Source organism: Felis catus, chromosome C1, assembly GCF_018350175.1.
Source record: "Felis catus isolate Fca126 chromosome C1, F.catus_Fca126_mat1.0, whole genome shotgun sequence".
NCBI classification, from domain to species: domain Eukaryota; kingdom Metazoa; phylum Chordata; class Mammalia; order Carnivora; family Felidae; genus Felis; species Felis catus.
Window position 1 is genome coordinate 14,975,434 of NC_058375.1, and position 12,392 is coordinate 14,987,825.

Here is a 12,392-nt window from a genome sequence, read left to right on the forward strand (position 1 = left end):
ATACCCTTCATATCCTGGCCTCAGAAACCACATCATGTCCCTTCCCCAATGCCCGATTCATGACCTAGGTCAGCCCTACTCGTTGTTGGGGCGGGGACTACACACAGGCATGACTACTGGGGGGTGGGCATCAGTGGGAGCCTCGTGGTGGCTGGCGAGAGCAGGGATGTCTCACGCATTTCTTCAGTGTCCCCTGTCGTGTCTAGTTTTGAACTCAGCACGCGCTTAATAAAACAATTCCTGTGAGGACAGAATATCTAAACCAGAAGGGACTATGGCAATGAGTCCAACTTCCTCATTTTGCAGAAAAACATTGCTGAATGAGTACATAAATAAATATGGAATAATTAATCAACTGATCTAGATCGAGGCACTTTTATGTTCCTAGGAACAAACAATCATGAGAATATGACATGTGAATCTGGAACACAATAACGGTCCATCTGAAACTACTGAGGAGAGACTTCTGGTAGACCCGGAAAGTTGAGGGAAACTCCCCCACTCCTTCCCCATGCCTCAATAAAAGACAAAAAGAACAATAAAAGGACAAAAAGTGACATAAACTGACAAGAAAACACAGAGAAGTGATGACAGCAGCTGACATTCTTAACATTCTGGAAGACGGATGTCACATGAGCAAGGGGTCGCAAGCTCAGTAGGGTGGGGAACCGGAAACCTCCCAAGAGTCATGCTGGGGAGCCTGGAGCCTAGGTATTCCACGCACCAGACATCTCAGGTGATCAGGTGCAGGGGGTAAGGAAAAACCGAGGGCCAGGTGAAAGCCCGCAGTGAGAGGCCCAGATCCAAGCCTTCTCCTGAGAAGTGCACACATTCCCACCCCACGCCCTCGGCCAGAAGACTAGAGCTTTCCTCTCCAGGGGGACTGCGTCCAGAATATCTGGACTGAGCACCCCCGGGCACAGCTGAGGGTGAGGGAGCACCACGCTGAACACAGGAGCACGGGCAGCCTGCATGCTGATCAGGAGACAGGAGGCCCTGTCTCCACTCCTCCCCCAGAATCCTGGCAACCCTGCTTCTACCTCCCCTCCCCCATGGGCAGGCTGCTCTGGGAGTTCTCTCCGGGGACAGCGTCCAGCCCAAAAGAAGACCTACGGACCTCGATATGGTGAGGGTTGTTAAGAGAAACCAGAGCGGGACTGCTAAAGCAGGGAAGAGAGACCTCAGTACAAAACTGGGCTCTTTCCCGATACAGCAAGAACAAGTGAGGATTTATGGCCAAGAAGCAGGGGAATCAATCAGTGCGTGGAAAATTATTAAGAGGATACATCAGGGGTAAAGGCTTATTCTTGCTAAACCGACTCCACAAGATTCTTGCTGAAAGTGATCAGATATCACCTGGAGGATGGTGGGGGGGGTGAGGAATTGGATCAGATATTGAGGGTGGCAGATGTGGAGGGTGGGGCCCTACTTTATCAATAAACTGACTTAACAAGATTCTTGCTAAACCTAAGCAATGTAGGACTGGTAAGGATGGGGCCATAGAGAAAAGGGTTCAGAAGAGTCTGACTCAATTTTTTTAATGTTTATTTATTTTTGAGAGGGGCGGGGCAGGTGGAGAGGCCAGAGAGAGAGACAGAGAGAGAGACAGAGGACCCGGACGTGCGGCTCGAACTCACCAACCATGAGATCATGACCTGAGCCAAAGTTGGACACTTAACCCACTGAGCCACCCTGGCACCCCCTGACTCAAGTTTTGTCCAGGAGAGTCTTTGTTGGGGTTTCCTTACAAAATGGCTGAGTATGTCATCAGATACTGAGACCCACATATGACAAAGACCCGTTCATCCCCCTCCACCCTCCAGACATGAGTTTTCAATCAGCATTTGTGCCTCTCAGATACAAGAAGCGAGGATTAGAGGAAAGCTGTCTAATGAGCTCAGAGATTCATACTGAGCTCATGAGAGTCAGAGATTCATCAGAGATTCTCTGAGGAGAGTCAGAGATTCATATTTCTTAAAATTAATTATTAAAAAATGGAAAACAGGAAAAAGGAATTCAGGGAGCAGAGCAGTGCATGAAACTGAAGAAGGCTTTTCTTAAAACAACTATAATTACAATTCCAATGTTACTGTTTTCTCTATATATGATCAACACATAAAGCTGCATCACAATGTTGTAGTAATAACGCAAAGTTTATAAAACATAATTCTTATAGCTCTCATTCTAATCAGGATACCAAATAGAATAAAAATCACAACAGTCTCGAGAAATAATGATAATAATAAATAAAAATTTTAAAATAAAAACAACTGTACTTGGAAAACCCTAAAGATTACACACACACACACACACACAATTTTAGAATACACAAATTCAGCAGTTACAAGATACAAAATCAACACACAAAAATCTGTTGTATTTCTATACACTAACAATGAACGATCTGAAAAGGAAATTTTAAAAAATTTCATTTAAAATAGCATCAAAAAAAAATAAAATAAAGTACTTAGGAATAAACTTCACCAAGAAGGTAAAAGATTCATACGCTAAAAACAATAAAGTGTTGCTGAAAGAAATTAAAGAAGACACAAATAAATGGCAACGTGCATGGACTGGAAGACTTCATATTGTTAAAATGCCCATCCTACCCAAAGCAATCTACAGACTCCATACGATCCCTAGTAAAATCCCAATGGCATTTTTTGCAGAAATAAAAATATCCATCCTAAAATTCACATGGAATCTCAAGGGATCCTGATTAACCACAACCATCTTGAAAAGGAAGAACAGTGGCAAAAAAAAAAAAAAAAAAAAAAGAAAAGGAAGAACAAAGTTGGAGGTCTTATACTTTCTGATTTCAAAACTTATTGCAAAACTATAGTAATCAAAAGAGTGCAATACTGGCAGAAAGAGTGATATAGAAATCAATGCTAAAGAATGGAAAACCCAGAAATAAATGTTTGAATACATGGTCAAATGATTTTTGACAAGAGGGCCAAGACCACACTCACTGAGGAAAGGACAGTCTTTTTAACAAATGGTATTGGAAAAATTGGATATCCATATGCAAAAAAATGATGTTGGACCCTTACCTTAGACCACATGCCAAAACTAACGCAAAATGGCTCAAAGACCTAAAAGTAAGACTGAAAACTACAAAACTCTTAGAAGAAAGCTTCATGACATTGAATTTGGCAGTGAGTTCTTGGATAGAACACCAACATTACAGGCAACAAGAGTAAAAATAGATAAAATGAACTACAGCAAAACTGAAAACTTCTGTGCATTAAAGGACACAATTAACAGAATAAAAAGGCAACCCAAGGAACAGGAAAAAAAATACTTTTGCAAGTCAAATATCTGATTTGACTCCTACAATTAAACAATTTTAAAATGGGCTAAGGACTTGAACAGACATTTCTCCAAAGAAGATACACACATGGCCAACAGGCATATGAAAAAAATGACACTGTGATACCCATCTCACACCCATCAAGATGGCTGCTATATATTTTTTAAATAATAATAATAAGAGAAAATAACAAGTGGTGTTATTACAGTTCTTAATTATAAGATGGAGAAACTGAAACCCATCTCTGGTATAAAATGGTGCAGCAGCTATGGAAGCCAGTATGGTAGTTCTTCAAAACATTAAAAAATAGAATTACCACATGCTCTATCAATTCCACTTCCGTTCGTAGATCCAAAAGAGTTGAAAGCAGGGCCTCGAAGAGATATTTGTACACCCCTGTTCACAGCAGTAATTATTCACAGTAGCCCAAAGGTGGAAGGAACCCAAAGGTCCGTCGACGACTGAGTGGAAAAACAGGATGTGGTATATCCATACAACGGAATATTATGCAGCCTATAAAAGGAGGGAAACTCTGACACCCAGTACGACACAGATGAACGTTGAGGACCTTATCCAAATGAAAGAGCCAGTCACAAGAAGACAAATACTGTACAATTCCGCTTCTATGAGGCTAGCCAAATTCCCAGAGACAGAAGTAAAATAGAGGTTGCCAGGGGCTGGGACAGGGAGAAATGGGGAGTTGCTTCATGGGTCCAGTGTTTCTGTTTTACAAGATGAAAAATTAGTGGAGGTTGGTTGCACAACAATGTGAATATATTGCAACAACAATGCTGGACTGGACAGGGAAGAATGGTTAAGATGGTACATTTTATGTTATCTGTATTTTACCACGATTAAAAAAATGTTTAAAGCAACTATAATTAACATTCTTTGAGACAAGAACAAGAAGGAGATGCCATAAAAAGGAACAAAACCTTGCTCTTTTAGAAGTGAAAAGTTATGAGAAGAGATATAGTAAAAAATCGAATGGAAAGGTTGGAAGATAAATTTGAGGTAGTGTCCCAGAACATAGAACAAACATTTTTCAACGTTTATTTATTTTTGGGACAGAGAGAGACAGAGCATGAACGGGGGAAGGTCAGAGAGAGAGGGAGACACAGAATCGGAAACAGGCTCCAGGCTCTGAGCCATCAGCCCAGAGCCCGATGCGGGGCTCGAACTCACGGACCGCGAGATCGTGACCTGGCTGAGGTCGGACGCTTAACCAACTGCGCCACCCAGGCGCCCCAGAACAAACATTTTTAAAAATGGAAAACTGGAAAGAACATTTTGAAAAATTAGAAGACCAGCCCAAGAGGTCCAACATCTGACTAAAATAGGTCTAGAAAGACAAACTGCAAACAGAAAACACAATGGAGGGTATTAGCACAAAGAAGTGTCCCTCGAATTGATTCCCAGAGTAAAACAGATTGATTTCCAGATTAAAAGATTCACCAAGTGCCCAGAGTAAATGCACATCATTATGAAACTTCAGGCCTCTGGAAGATCCTCAAAGCTCCCAAGAGAAAAATTAGGTCACACAAACAGGATCAGGTATCAGAACGTCATTTCACATTTCAACAGCAATGTGGATCGTGTCTTCAAAATTTGGAGGGAGATTTATTTCCAGCCTAGAATTCTACACCTAGCCAACCTATCACTCAAAGCCACCGGAAAAGAGCTATGCCAAAACAAGGAAATAAACCAATATGGGGGGCGGGGGGGGGGATGGAAAGCCAAGGGATCCAGAAAACAGGATCCAACACGGCAAAGAGGCAAAGGAAACTCCCCAGGATGGTAGTAGAGAAAAGTCCCAAGACAAGAACTCTGCAGGTCCAAAGAGTCACCAGAACAGACTGGAGCCTGGGGAGGATGCTTCCAGGAGGGATGTCTCTAAGAAACCACCTAGAACTGAAAGACCACTTGGTATGTTCAACCAGGCTGGACCACTGGGAGATGAATTATAAGGAAGTTGTTTTTTTTTTTTTTAATAAGGCACTTACATATTTCTGAAAAAGCCAAACAGTTGTCCAACAAGGTAAATGGAATCCTAACACACTTCAAGGCTCAGCTTTGAATATTTGCAAGATCATAATAATTAAATACTGAATGCTGATGGTACAATATGACAACAAAATGTTCTGGCTTAACAGAAGGAAGGGGGGAAGAGAAATGTGTGTGATGGGGTGCATCGAAGGGCATGAAATCATCTTCCACAGCAGATAGGCAACAAAGTTTTAAAAACTAGATAATCTGAAGTAGCTGTGTTATTTAAAAACAGAGGCAGGGGCGCTTGGGTGGCTCAGTCGGTTGAGCATCTGACTCTTGATTTCGGCTCAGGTCATGTTCCCAGGATCACAGCATCGAGCCCTGCACGGAGCTCCAAGCTGAGCATGGAGCCTGCTTAAGATTCTCTTTCTCCCTCTGGCCCTCCCTGCCTCGCACGCGCGCTCTCATCCTCTCAAAAAACAATAAACAAACAAACAAACAAATAAATACAGGGAAGCATATGACAGAAATGCTGGCCGGGCGTCCCACTTCGGCTCAGGTCATGATCTCACAACTCTGTGAGTTCGAGCCCCGTGTCAGGCTCTGCGCTGATGGCTCGGAGCCTGGAGCCTGCTTCGGATTCTGGGTCTCCCTCTCTCTCTGCCCCTCCCCCACTCACGCTCTGCCTCTCTCTCTCTCTATCAAAAATAAATAAACATTAAAAAAATGTTTTAATAAATTAAAAAATAATAAAAATAATAATAATAAAATGTGCAAAAGAGGGTCGCCTGAGCGGCTCAATGGGCTGAACTCTGACTTGGGCTCAGATCATGATCTCCCGGTTCCTGGGTTCCAGCCCCACATCAGGCCCTGCACTGAGCCTGCTTCGAATTCTCTGTCTCCCTCTCTCTCTACCCCCCCCCCAATAAATAAACATTAAAAATAAAAACAAACGTGTAAGAGTGGTTGTCTTCAGAAGTAAGAATTGAGACTGGGGAAGGGTGGGGCAGGAGACTGATATCTCTTTCTTTATAAACCTACTATAAGGCAGCTCCTGGACTTTCCAAAATAATACAAGTATCACTATGGTAGAAATAAAAATGATTGAAAAAAGAAAAACAAAATCCAACTGCACACCAGTGCCTAAAGCAGTGATGGCTGATGCAAAGTTGGGAGCTCTTTTTATCTTTTTTTAATTTTTATTTATTTATTTTGGGGAAGGGCAGAGAGAGAGAGAGGGAGACAGAGAATCCCTAGCAGGCTCCAACCGTCAGTGCAGAGCCCGATGTGGGGCTCGAACTCACAAACCTCAATATCCTGACCTGAGCTGAAACCAAGAGTGGGACGCTTAACCCACTGAGCCACCCAGGCGCCAGGGAGCTCTTAACTAAGGACTGGAGGGAGGGGAATCTGAATAGACAGGACAGTGGAGCTCTGAGTGCAGCTGACCCCTCTTAAGGAACAAATTTGGAGGAGGAAGCACAGAAAGTCTGAGACCAAGCCTGGGGGAGTTGCAGGGGGGGGTGGGGGTGGGGGGGGTGAGTAAGGAGGAGTCCTTGAAGTGAGGAGTGGTCTCCGGGGTGGGGTGGTGGGAATCCCTGCCAATGAGGCTAAGCGACTTGTGAACAAGGTAACAAAAGGGCTCACAGTATCAAATGCTGCTCTGAGGTCCAGGGGTCTTAACGTAAAAACCAACTATGGCACACAGCCCCTCGGGATCCTCCAGAGAGGATTTCCCAAAGGCGGTGCCACCAGGACCAGGTGAGAAAGCCTAGGGAGGCAGTGGAGGCTCTCTGCCTGTAACTCCTTGACCTCTTGTTCTCTGGGAGGCAGGAGGTTCAGTGAGCAGATCAAAGGCTTGCAATCCTGGGGACATACTGATATTAAAATATGGCTGTTTATCTGAAATTCAAGTTTAACTCTGTCACTCTTGCATCTGTATGTGTGAACTCCCAGCAACCTCAAGAGGCTTGGAGGTATCTGTTTTGCACACTGATACCTTGCCACTGGCCACCTCCACCGGCACCCTCCCGACCCCACGTGGACACAGGCCATCCTCGCGCAAGGTGGCGCGGTCCAGAGTGGGGGGTACCCAGGAGACCCAAGGCAGGAGACAGCAGGATTTTTCTATGAGCTACCCTTCAAGTCAAAACCACCCAAAGCCCTTTCTAAACAGGGAGTTGGTTGAGTTAATGTCTCCGTTGGCCCAAGAGACAAATCTAGCACCGTGAAAAGCACTCACATGAAGCTCTCATTGTGATCCACAGAGTCTGTTGTCTTGTGGGGAAATGAGGCCGCCTCTACAGGGTGGGAACAGCGGGAGGCTTCTGTGTCCTTCTTGTGCGATTGTTTACCACAAGCACGTATTTTATAATCCGCAAAAAGCAGTAAAGACATTTCCATATGGAAAATAAAATGAGGCCGTAGTAAACCAGATCATCTGTGAGGCCCCCTCCAAAGCTAAGATTCTGTAATTCTAAGTAATTTCCTGTTCTTTATTTGCATGTCATTTAGGAACATTCAGTGATGCAGTTTAGTGGTGGTGGGGGGTTTTTTAGGGGAGGAGGTCTTGGGGGGATTTTTTTTTTTTTTTTTTTTTAGCTTTCAATCGCCCCTCCTCCCCGCACAAAGGACTCTGAATCCAGCCACTCACTATTGGTGCCTGCCAGCCCTGAATGCTGCTGGGCTGTGGGACATACAATCTTCCCACTGTCCCCACTCTCCGAGGTCACCTGGTTTGGCCTGGCAGGGCCCAAGCCTCTGGGCTCAATCCTGACCTGCGAGACTCCCCAGATGACCTATTCTGAGCCAAGGAAAGAGCCCGGCTGTTGGCTGTGTGACAGCCCAAGGCCATGAGTCTCCTGGGCCCCCATCAGAGCAGACCAGGGATTCTACAGAACGTGTGGCTTAACAATAATCCTGACAGGGGGAGATGTGTCCCCATACCCGAGGACAACTGTCTCTTTCCTAGTACACTAGAACCCCTGCCTAATAAAAGCCCCCACTGATGGGTCCCAGGGAGGGTGGAAATGTCCCATCTACATGCAGCATATGTGGACTCATAGAAGGGTGAGGACTTGCTTATGGATCACCCAAACCTGTCATGGAGCCCTAGTCCTACCCCTTACCAGCCCTGTGACCTTGGTCAAGTCATATAACTGAGCCTGGGTTATTCCAAGGATTAAATGAGATAATGAATGCAAAACTCCAGGGCTTTGGGGAACCTGATTGGAGTTCACAAACTGGAGTTTTATCTATTTAATCCTCAGAGGGCCCATAGGCAGCCCTTTGGCCAGAATGAGCCTTTCATCTGCAATTCCCACAGACCCAGAACTGCTCTGGAACGTTCCCCCACCCTCAAAAAGTACCCTCCCTGCTTCAGGCCAGGCGAGGGGCTCAGTGACTGCTCTCCCAGCTCAGGCGCAGCGGCCTGGCCCACGACCTTGGAAGAACCTAGGAGAAAGCTTCACCAAGCGACAGTACTTTTCCACTGCACTGCTCGGCCACCTCAGCAGGCTTTCTGCTGTGCAGACAGGAGGCAAAGTGCGCCAGGCCAGCCCCATCAGGAACCCACCCAAAATCACTCTCCGAGATGGGGGTAGGGACAAGCAGTGGCTGAGAAGCAGCTGGAATCCTAGAGAGAGGAGGGGGGTCCCGAAAGTGCCAAGGGGAGCGTGGAGACCACGGGGGAGGTCAGAGAAATTTGCATTCGCAAAGCCCTCCGGTACGTTTCAAAAGATCCCTACTTCTTAACCGCCCCTCCACCCTCACCCCTCCAATAATAATGATTAAACCCGTTCCACCGCGCCTGTGCCGGGTCCCGGGCGAAGAGCAGCGCTAGCCGGCGCGGGGGAGGAGAGAGAGGAGGGCGAGGGGAGGGGACAAGAGATCTAGCGGTCCCGCCCGGTGATGTAGACAGCCCGGGGAGGTGGAGCCGCGACGCCTGAAGGAGTCCCCACCGCAATCGCGCTTTCGGTCTACCCCTCCGAGCGTCCAGCCGCCAGCCCCAGCTCCGGCGACCTCCCTGCCGCCGCAGTTTGGGCGGCGGGGACTGCGGGATCCTCCCTGCTCGGGCCTGGGTGGGGGGGGCGCCTCCACCACGCCCAGCCCCCTCCCCTCCTGGCTTCCCGGACGGCTGGAGCTACTCCCGGGGGAAGCTGTTCCCGGACGTTCGGCCGCCGCCCGGGCATCTCGGCTGCCAGCCCGGCTGGGCACCGGGCATCTGCGAAGCCAGCCCTGCCTGGCACTGGGCATCTCCGGGCACCGACTGGCTCCGGCGCCGCCCAGCTGCTCGCGACCCCCGGGGCCGCGGGCTTCTCCGCGCTCCCTCCCCTCCCCCCGGCCGCCGGGCAGGACGCCCGTGATCTCCCGGTGCCCCCAGCCCCTTTGGCCGCCGCCGCCGCGATGCTGCCCTGGAGACGCAACAAATTCGTGCTAGTGGAGGACGAGGCCAAGTGCAAGGCGAAGAGCCTGAGTCCGGGACTCGCCTACACGTCGCTGCTCTCCAGCTTCCTGCGCTCCTGCCCGGACCTGCTACCCGACTGGCCGCTGGAGCGCCTGGGCCGCGTGTTCCGCAGCCGGCGCCAGAAAGTGGAGCTCAACAAGGAGGACCCGACCTACACCGTGTGGTACCTGGGCAACGCCGTCACCCTGCACGCCAAGGGCGACGGCTGCACCGACGACGCCGTGGGCAAAATCTGGGCGCGCTGCGGGCCGGGCGGGGGCACCAAGATGAAGCTGACGCTGGGGCCGCACGGCATCCGCATGCAGCCGTGCGAGCGCAGCGCCGCGGGGGGCTCGGGGGGCTCCGGGGGCCGCCGGCCGGCGCACGCCTACCTGCTGCCGCGCATCACCTACTGCACCGCGGACGGGCGCCACCCGCGCGTCTTCGCCTGGGTCTACCGCCACCAGGCGCGCCACAAGGCCGTGGTGCTGCGCTGCCACGCCGTGCTGCTGGCGCGGGCGCACAAGGCGCGCGCCCTGGCCCGCCTGCTCCGCCAGACCGCGCTGGCGGCCTTCAGCGACTTCAAGCGGCTGCAGCGCCAGAGCGACGCGCGCCACGTGCGCCAGCAGCACCTCCGTGCAGGGGGCGCCGCCGCCTCGGTGCCCCGCGCCCCGCTGCGCCGGCTGCTCAACGCCAAGTGCGCCTACAGGCCGCCGCCCGGCGAGCGCGGCCGTGGGGCCCCGCGCCTCAGCAGCATCCAGGAAGAGGACGAGGAGGAGGAGGACGGAGACGCGGAGGAGCGCGAGCGGCCCGAGGTGCTCAGCCTGGCCCGGGAGCTGAGGACGTGCAGCCTGCGGGGCGCCCCGGCGCCGCCGCCGCCGGCGCAGCCCCGCCGCTGGAAGGCGGGCCCCAGGGAGCGGGCGGGCCAGGCGCGCTGAGAGCGCGGGGGGCAGGACTTGCGGCCCCAGCCCCCGCCGGCCTGACTTCCAGCCTCCAACCCCGGCCCTGCCCGCTTCGGCTCCCCTCCGGTCCCCCGGCCCTTGCCTCCCTCGTGGTCTCTGTTGTCTGCCCCGCGCCTCATCCTGGCTCAGGGTGACGCCTGATACGCCCTTGATTACTGGGGGACTAAAGGGACAGGGAGAGCAGCGGTAATCGATTGTTCACCTCTCCCCACGTCCGGAGTTTCCGAGAGCGCCCTCCATCGTGGAATTGCCCATAAGCTTTACAACAGGTCTTTGCCCATAGACCACCCACTCCCTCCCAAAACAACCTCTCAAAAGAAGAGGGAAGAAGTTTCCAGAAATCCAGGAGGGTGGCCTTGGATCTTGGCCGGGTGGAAGCCGTGATCCTGCCCTTGGCCAGTCAAGCCTTCCTCCCTGGGATGGGACCAACTCTGGGGGGGGGCATTCTTGCAGGGGAAGAATAGTGGCCCCGGAGAACTGAGGCCGGGCCCAAGGCGGGAACTGGGTCGGCGGCTTTCATATACACAAGGTTTCTCAGGCCCTATGCCTGGCCTCTCTACCCCTTGGAGGATTTCTGGACTTCACTGCTCTGCGTCCGGAGAAGACTGGGCTGGTCCTACCAACGCAAACAACAGGCTAGACCAGGTAACGGCCCCCTGCACCAGGCAGCTGCCCAAGACTGTGCCCGGGCACCTGGCACCCCCACAAGACTCCTCACCCACCCCATCTCTCTGCAGACAGATGTGTGTGGTTCCCCACTAGGTTCCCCCAACCGGGACCAAGATGGGGCCTCCAAAGGAGGTAAGGAGAACCTTTGGCAGGTGCTTGAGGACACTGACTACCCAGGAAGTGGACACAGGAGGGATGCCCCCCCCAATTCGGCGCTCGTCACAGGGGAAGGGTCCTGACAGCCTTGTGTGCTCATAGCAAGCTGAGGAAGGAGAGTGTGTTAACCCCACAGTGGGAGTGCGCCCCGCCCAGGTGTCCCTCAACAAGGCCACAAAAAGCCCAAAGATCTATGTGTCACCAACTGATCATTGTAAATAAAGTGGACCTGCTTTTTCATCCTTGTCACCACTCCTGTGTTGTGTTTGATGCCAGGCCCACTGGGGACAAAAAGACTATCATCAGAACCCCAAGGGACAGGAGAAGTGGCCCTCTTAAGCAGCTAGAGCCAACCCCGCAGGATTGGGGAGGAGGGGCTGCTTCCAGGAAGCTGTTCCCTTAACGTCAGGGAAGGAGACACTAGCAGGTGTGAGGTCGTACCTGCCAAGCCTTGGAGGAGCGTCAGCTGTCTGTCTGGGCCACCCAGGACATGTCTGCCTGGGCACTCACATGCGAGTGTCCCTGAGACATTTGGCAGGGAGGGGGCACTGGGCTGGGGACTTGCCATCGGCCACACATCTCTGAGAAGATTCCTATGTATGTCAAAGCATGTGATATATATATATATATATATATATATATATATATATATATATATATATACTGCATCTCCCCGGGGACGAAAGTGGGGCTAGGTCGTAAAGGAGAGGGGCGGGGAGCCCATTTTTCCTTCAGGGGAGCTCGAGACGTCTGTCCAGACGTCTATGACAGTGCGAGTCTTGAGCTTGGATATCTTCTTTATTCCTGTGCTGAGCCGGGCACTGATCCCAGACTTCTCCAGAGCCCAGACAAGTGGCCT

General features: G+C 50.8%; 1 protein-coding gene across 1 annotated transcript; it reads left to right on the top strand.

Moving 5' to 3' along the window:
• Nucleotides 1-9,007: 9,007 nt before the first annotated feature.
• On the top strand, nt 9,008-11,773 carry FAM43B (family with sequence similarity 43 member B). Its single transcript, XM_045035205.1, has one exon. It carries the CDS (start codon nt 9,707-9,709, stop codon nt 10,682-10,684), a length of 978 nt encoding a protein of 325 aa, XP_044891140.1. The 5' UTR covers nt 9,008-9,706; the 3' UTR covers nt 10,685-11,773.
• Nucleotides 11,774-12,392: the final 619 nt, after the last annotated feature.

What these genes read in the sequence shown, in the direction of transcription:
- FAM43B (XM_045035205.1), top strand. Translation starts at nt 9,707, where the DNA reads ATGCTGCCCTGGAGACGCAACAAATTCGTGCTAGTGGAGGACGAGGCC.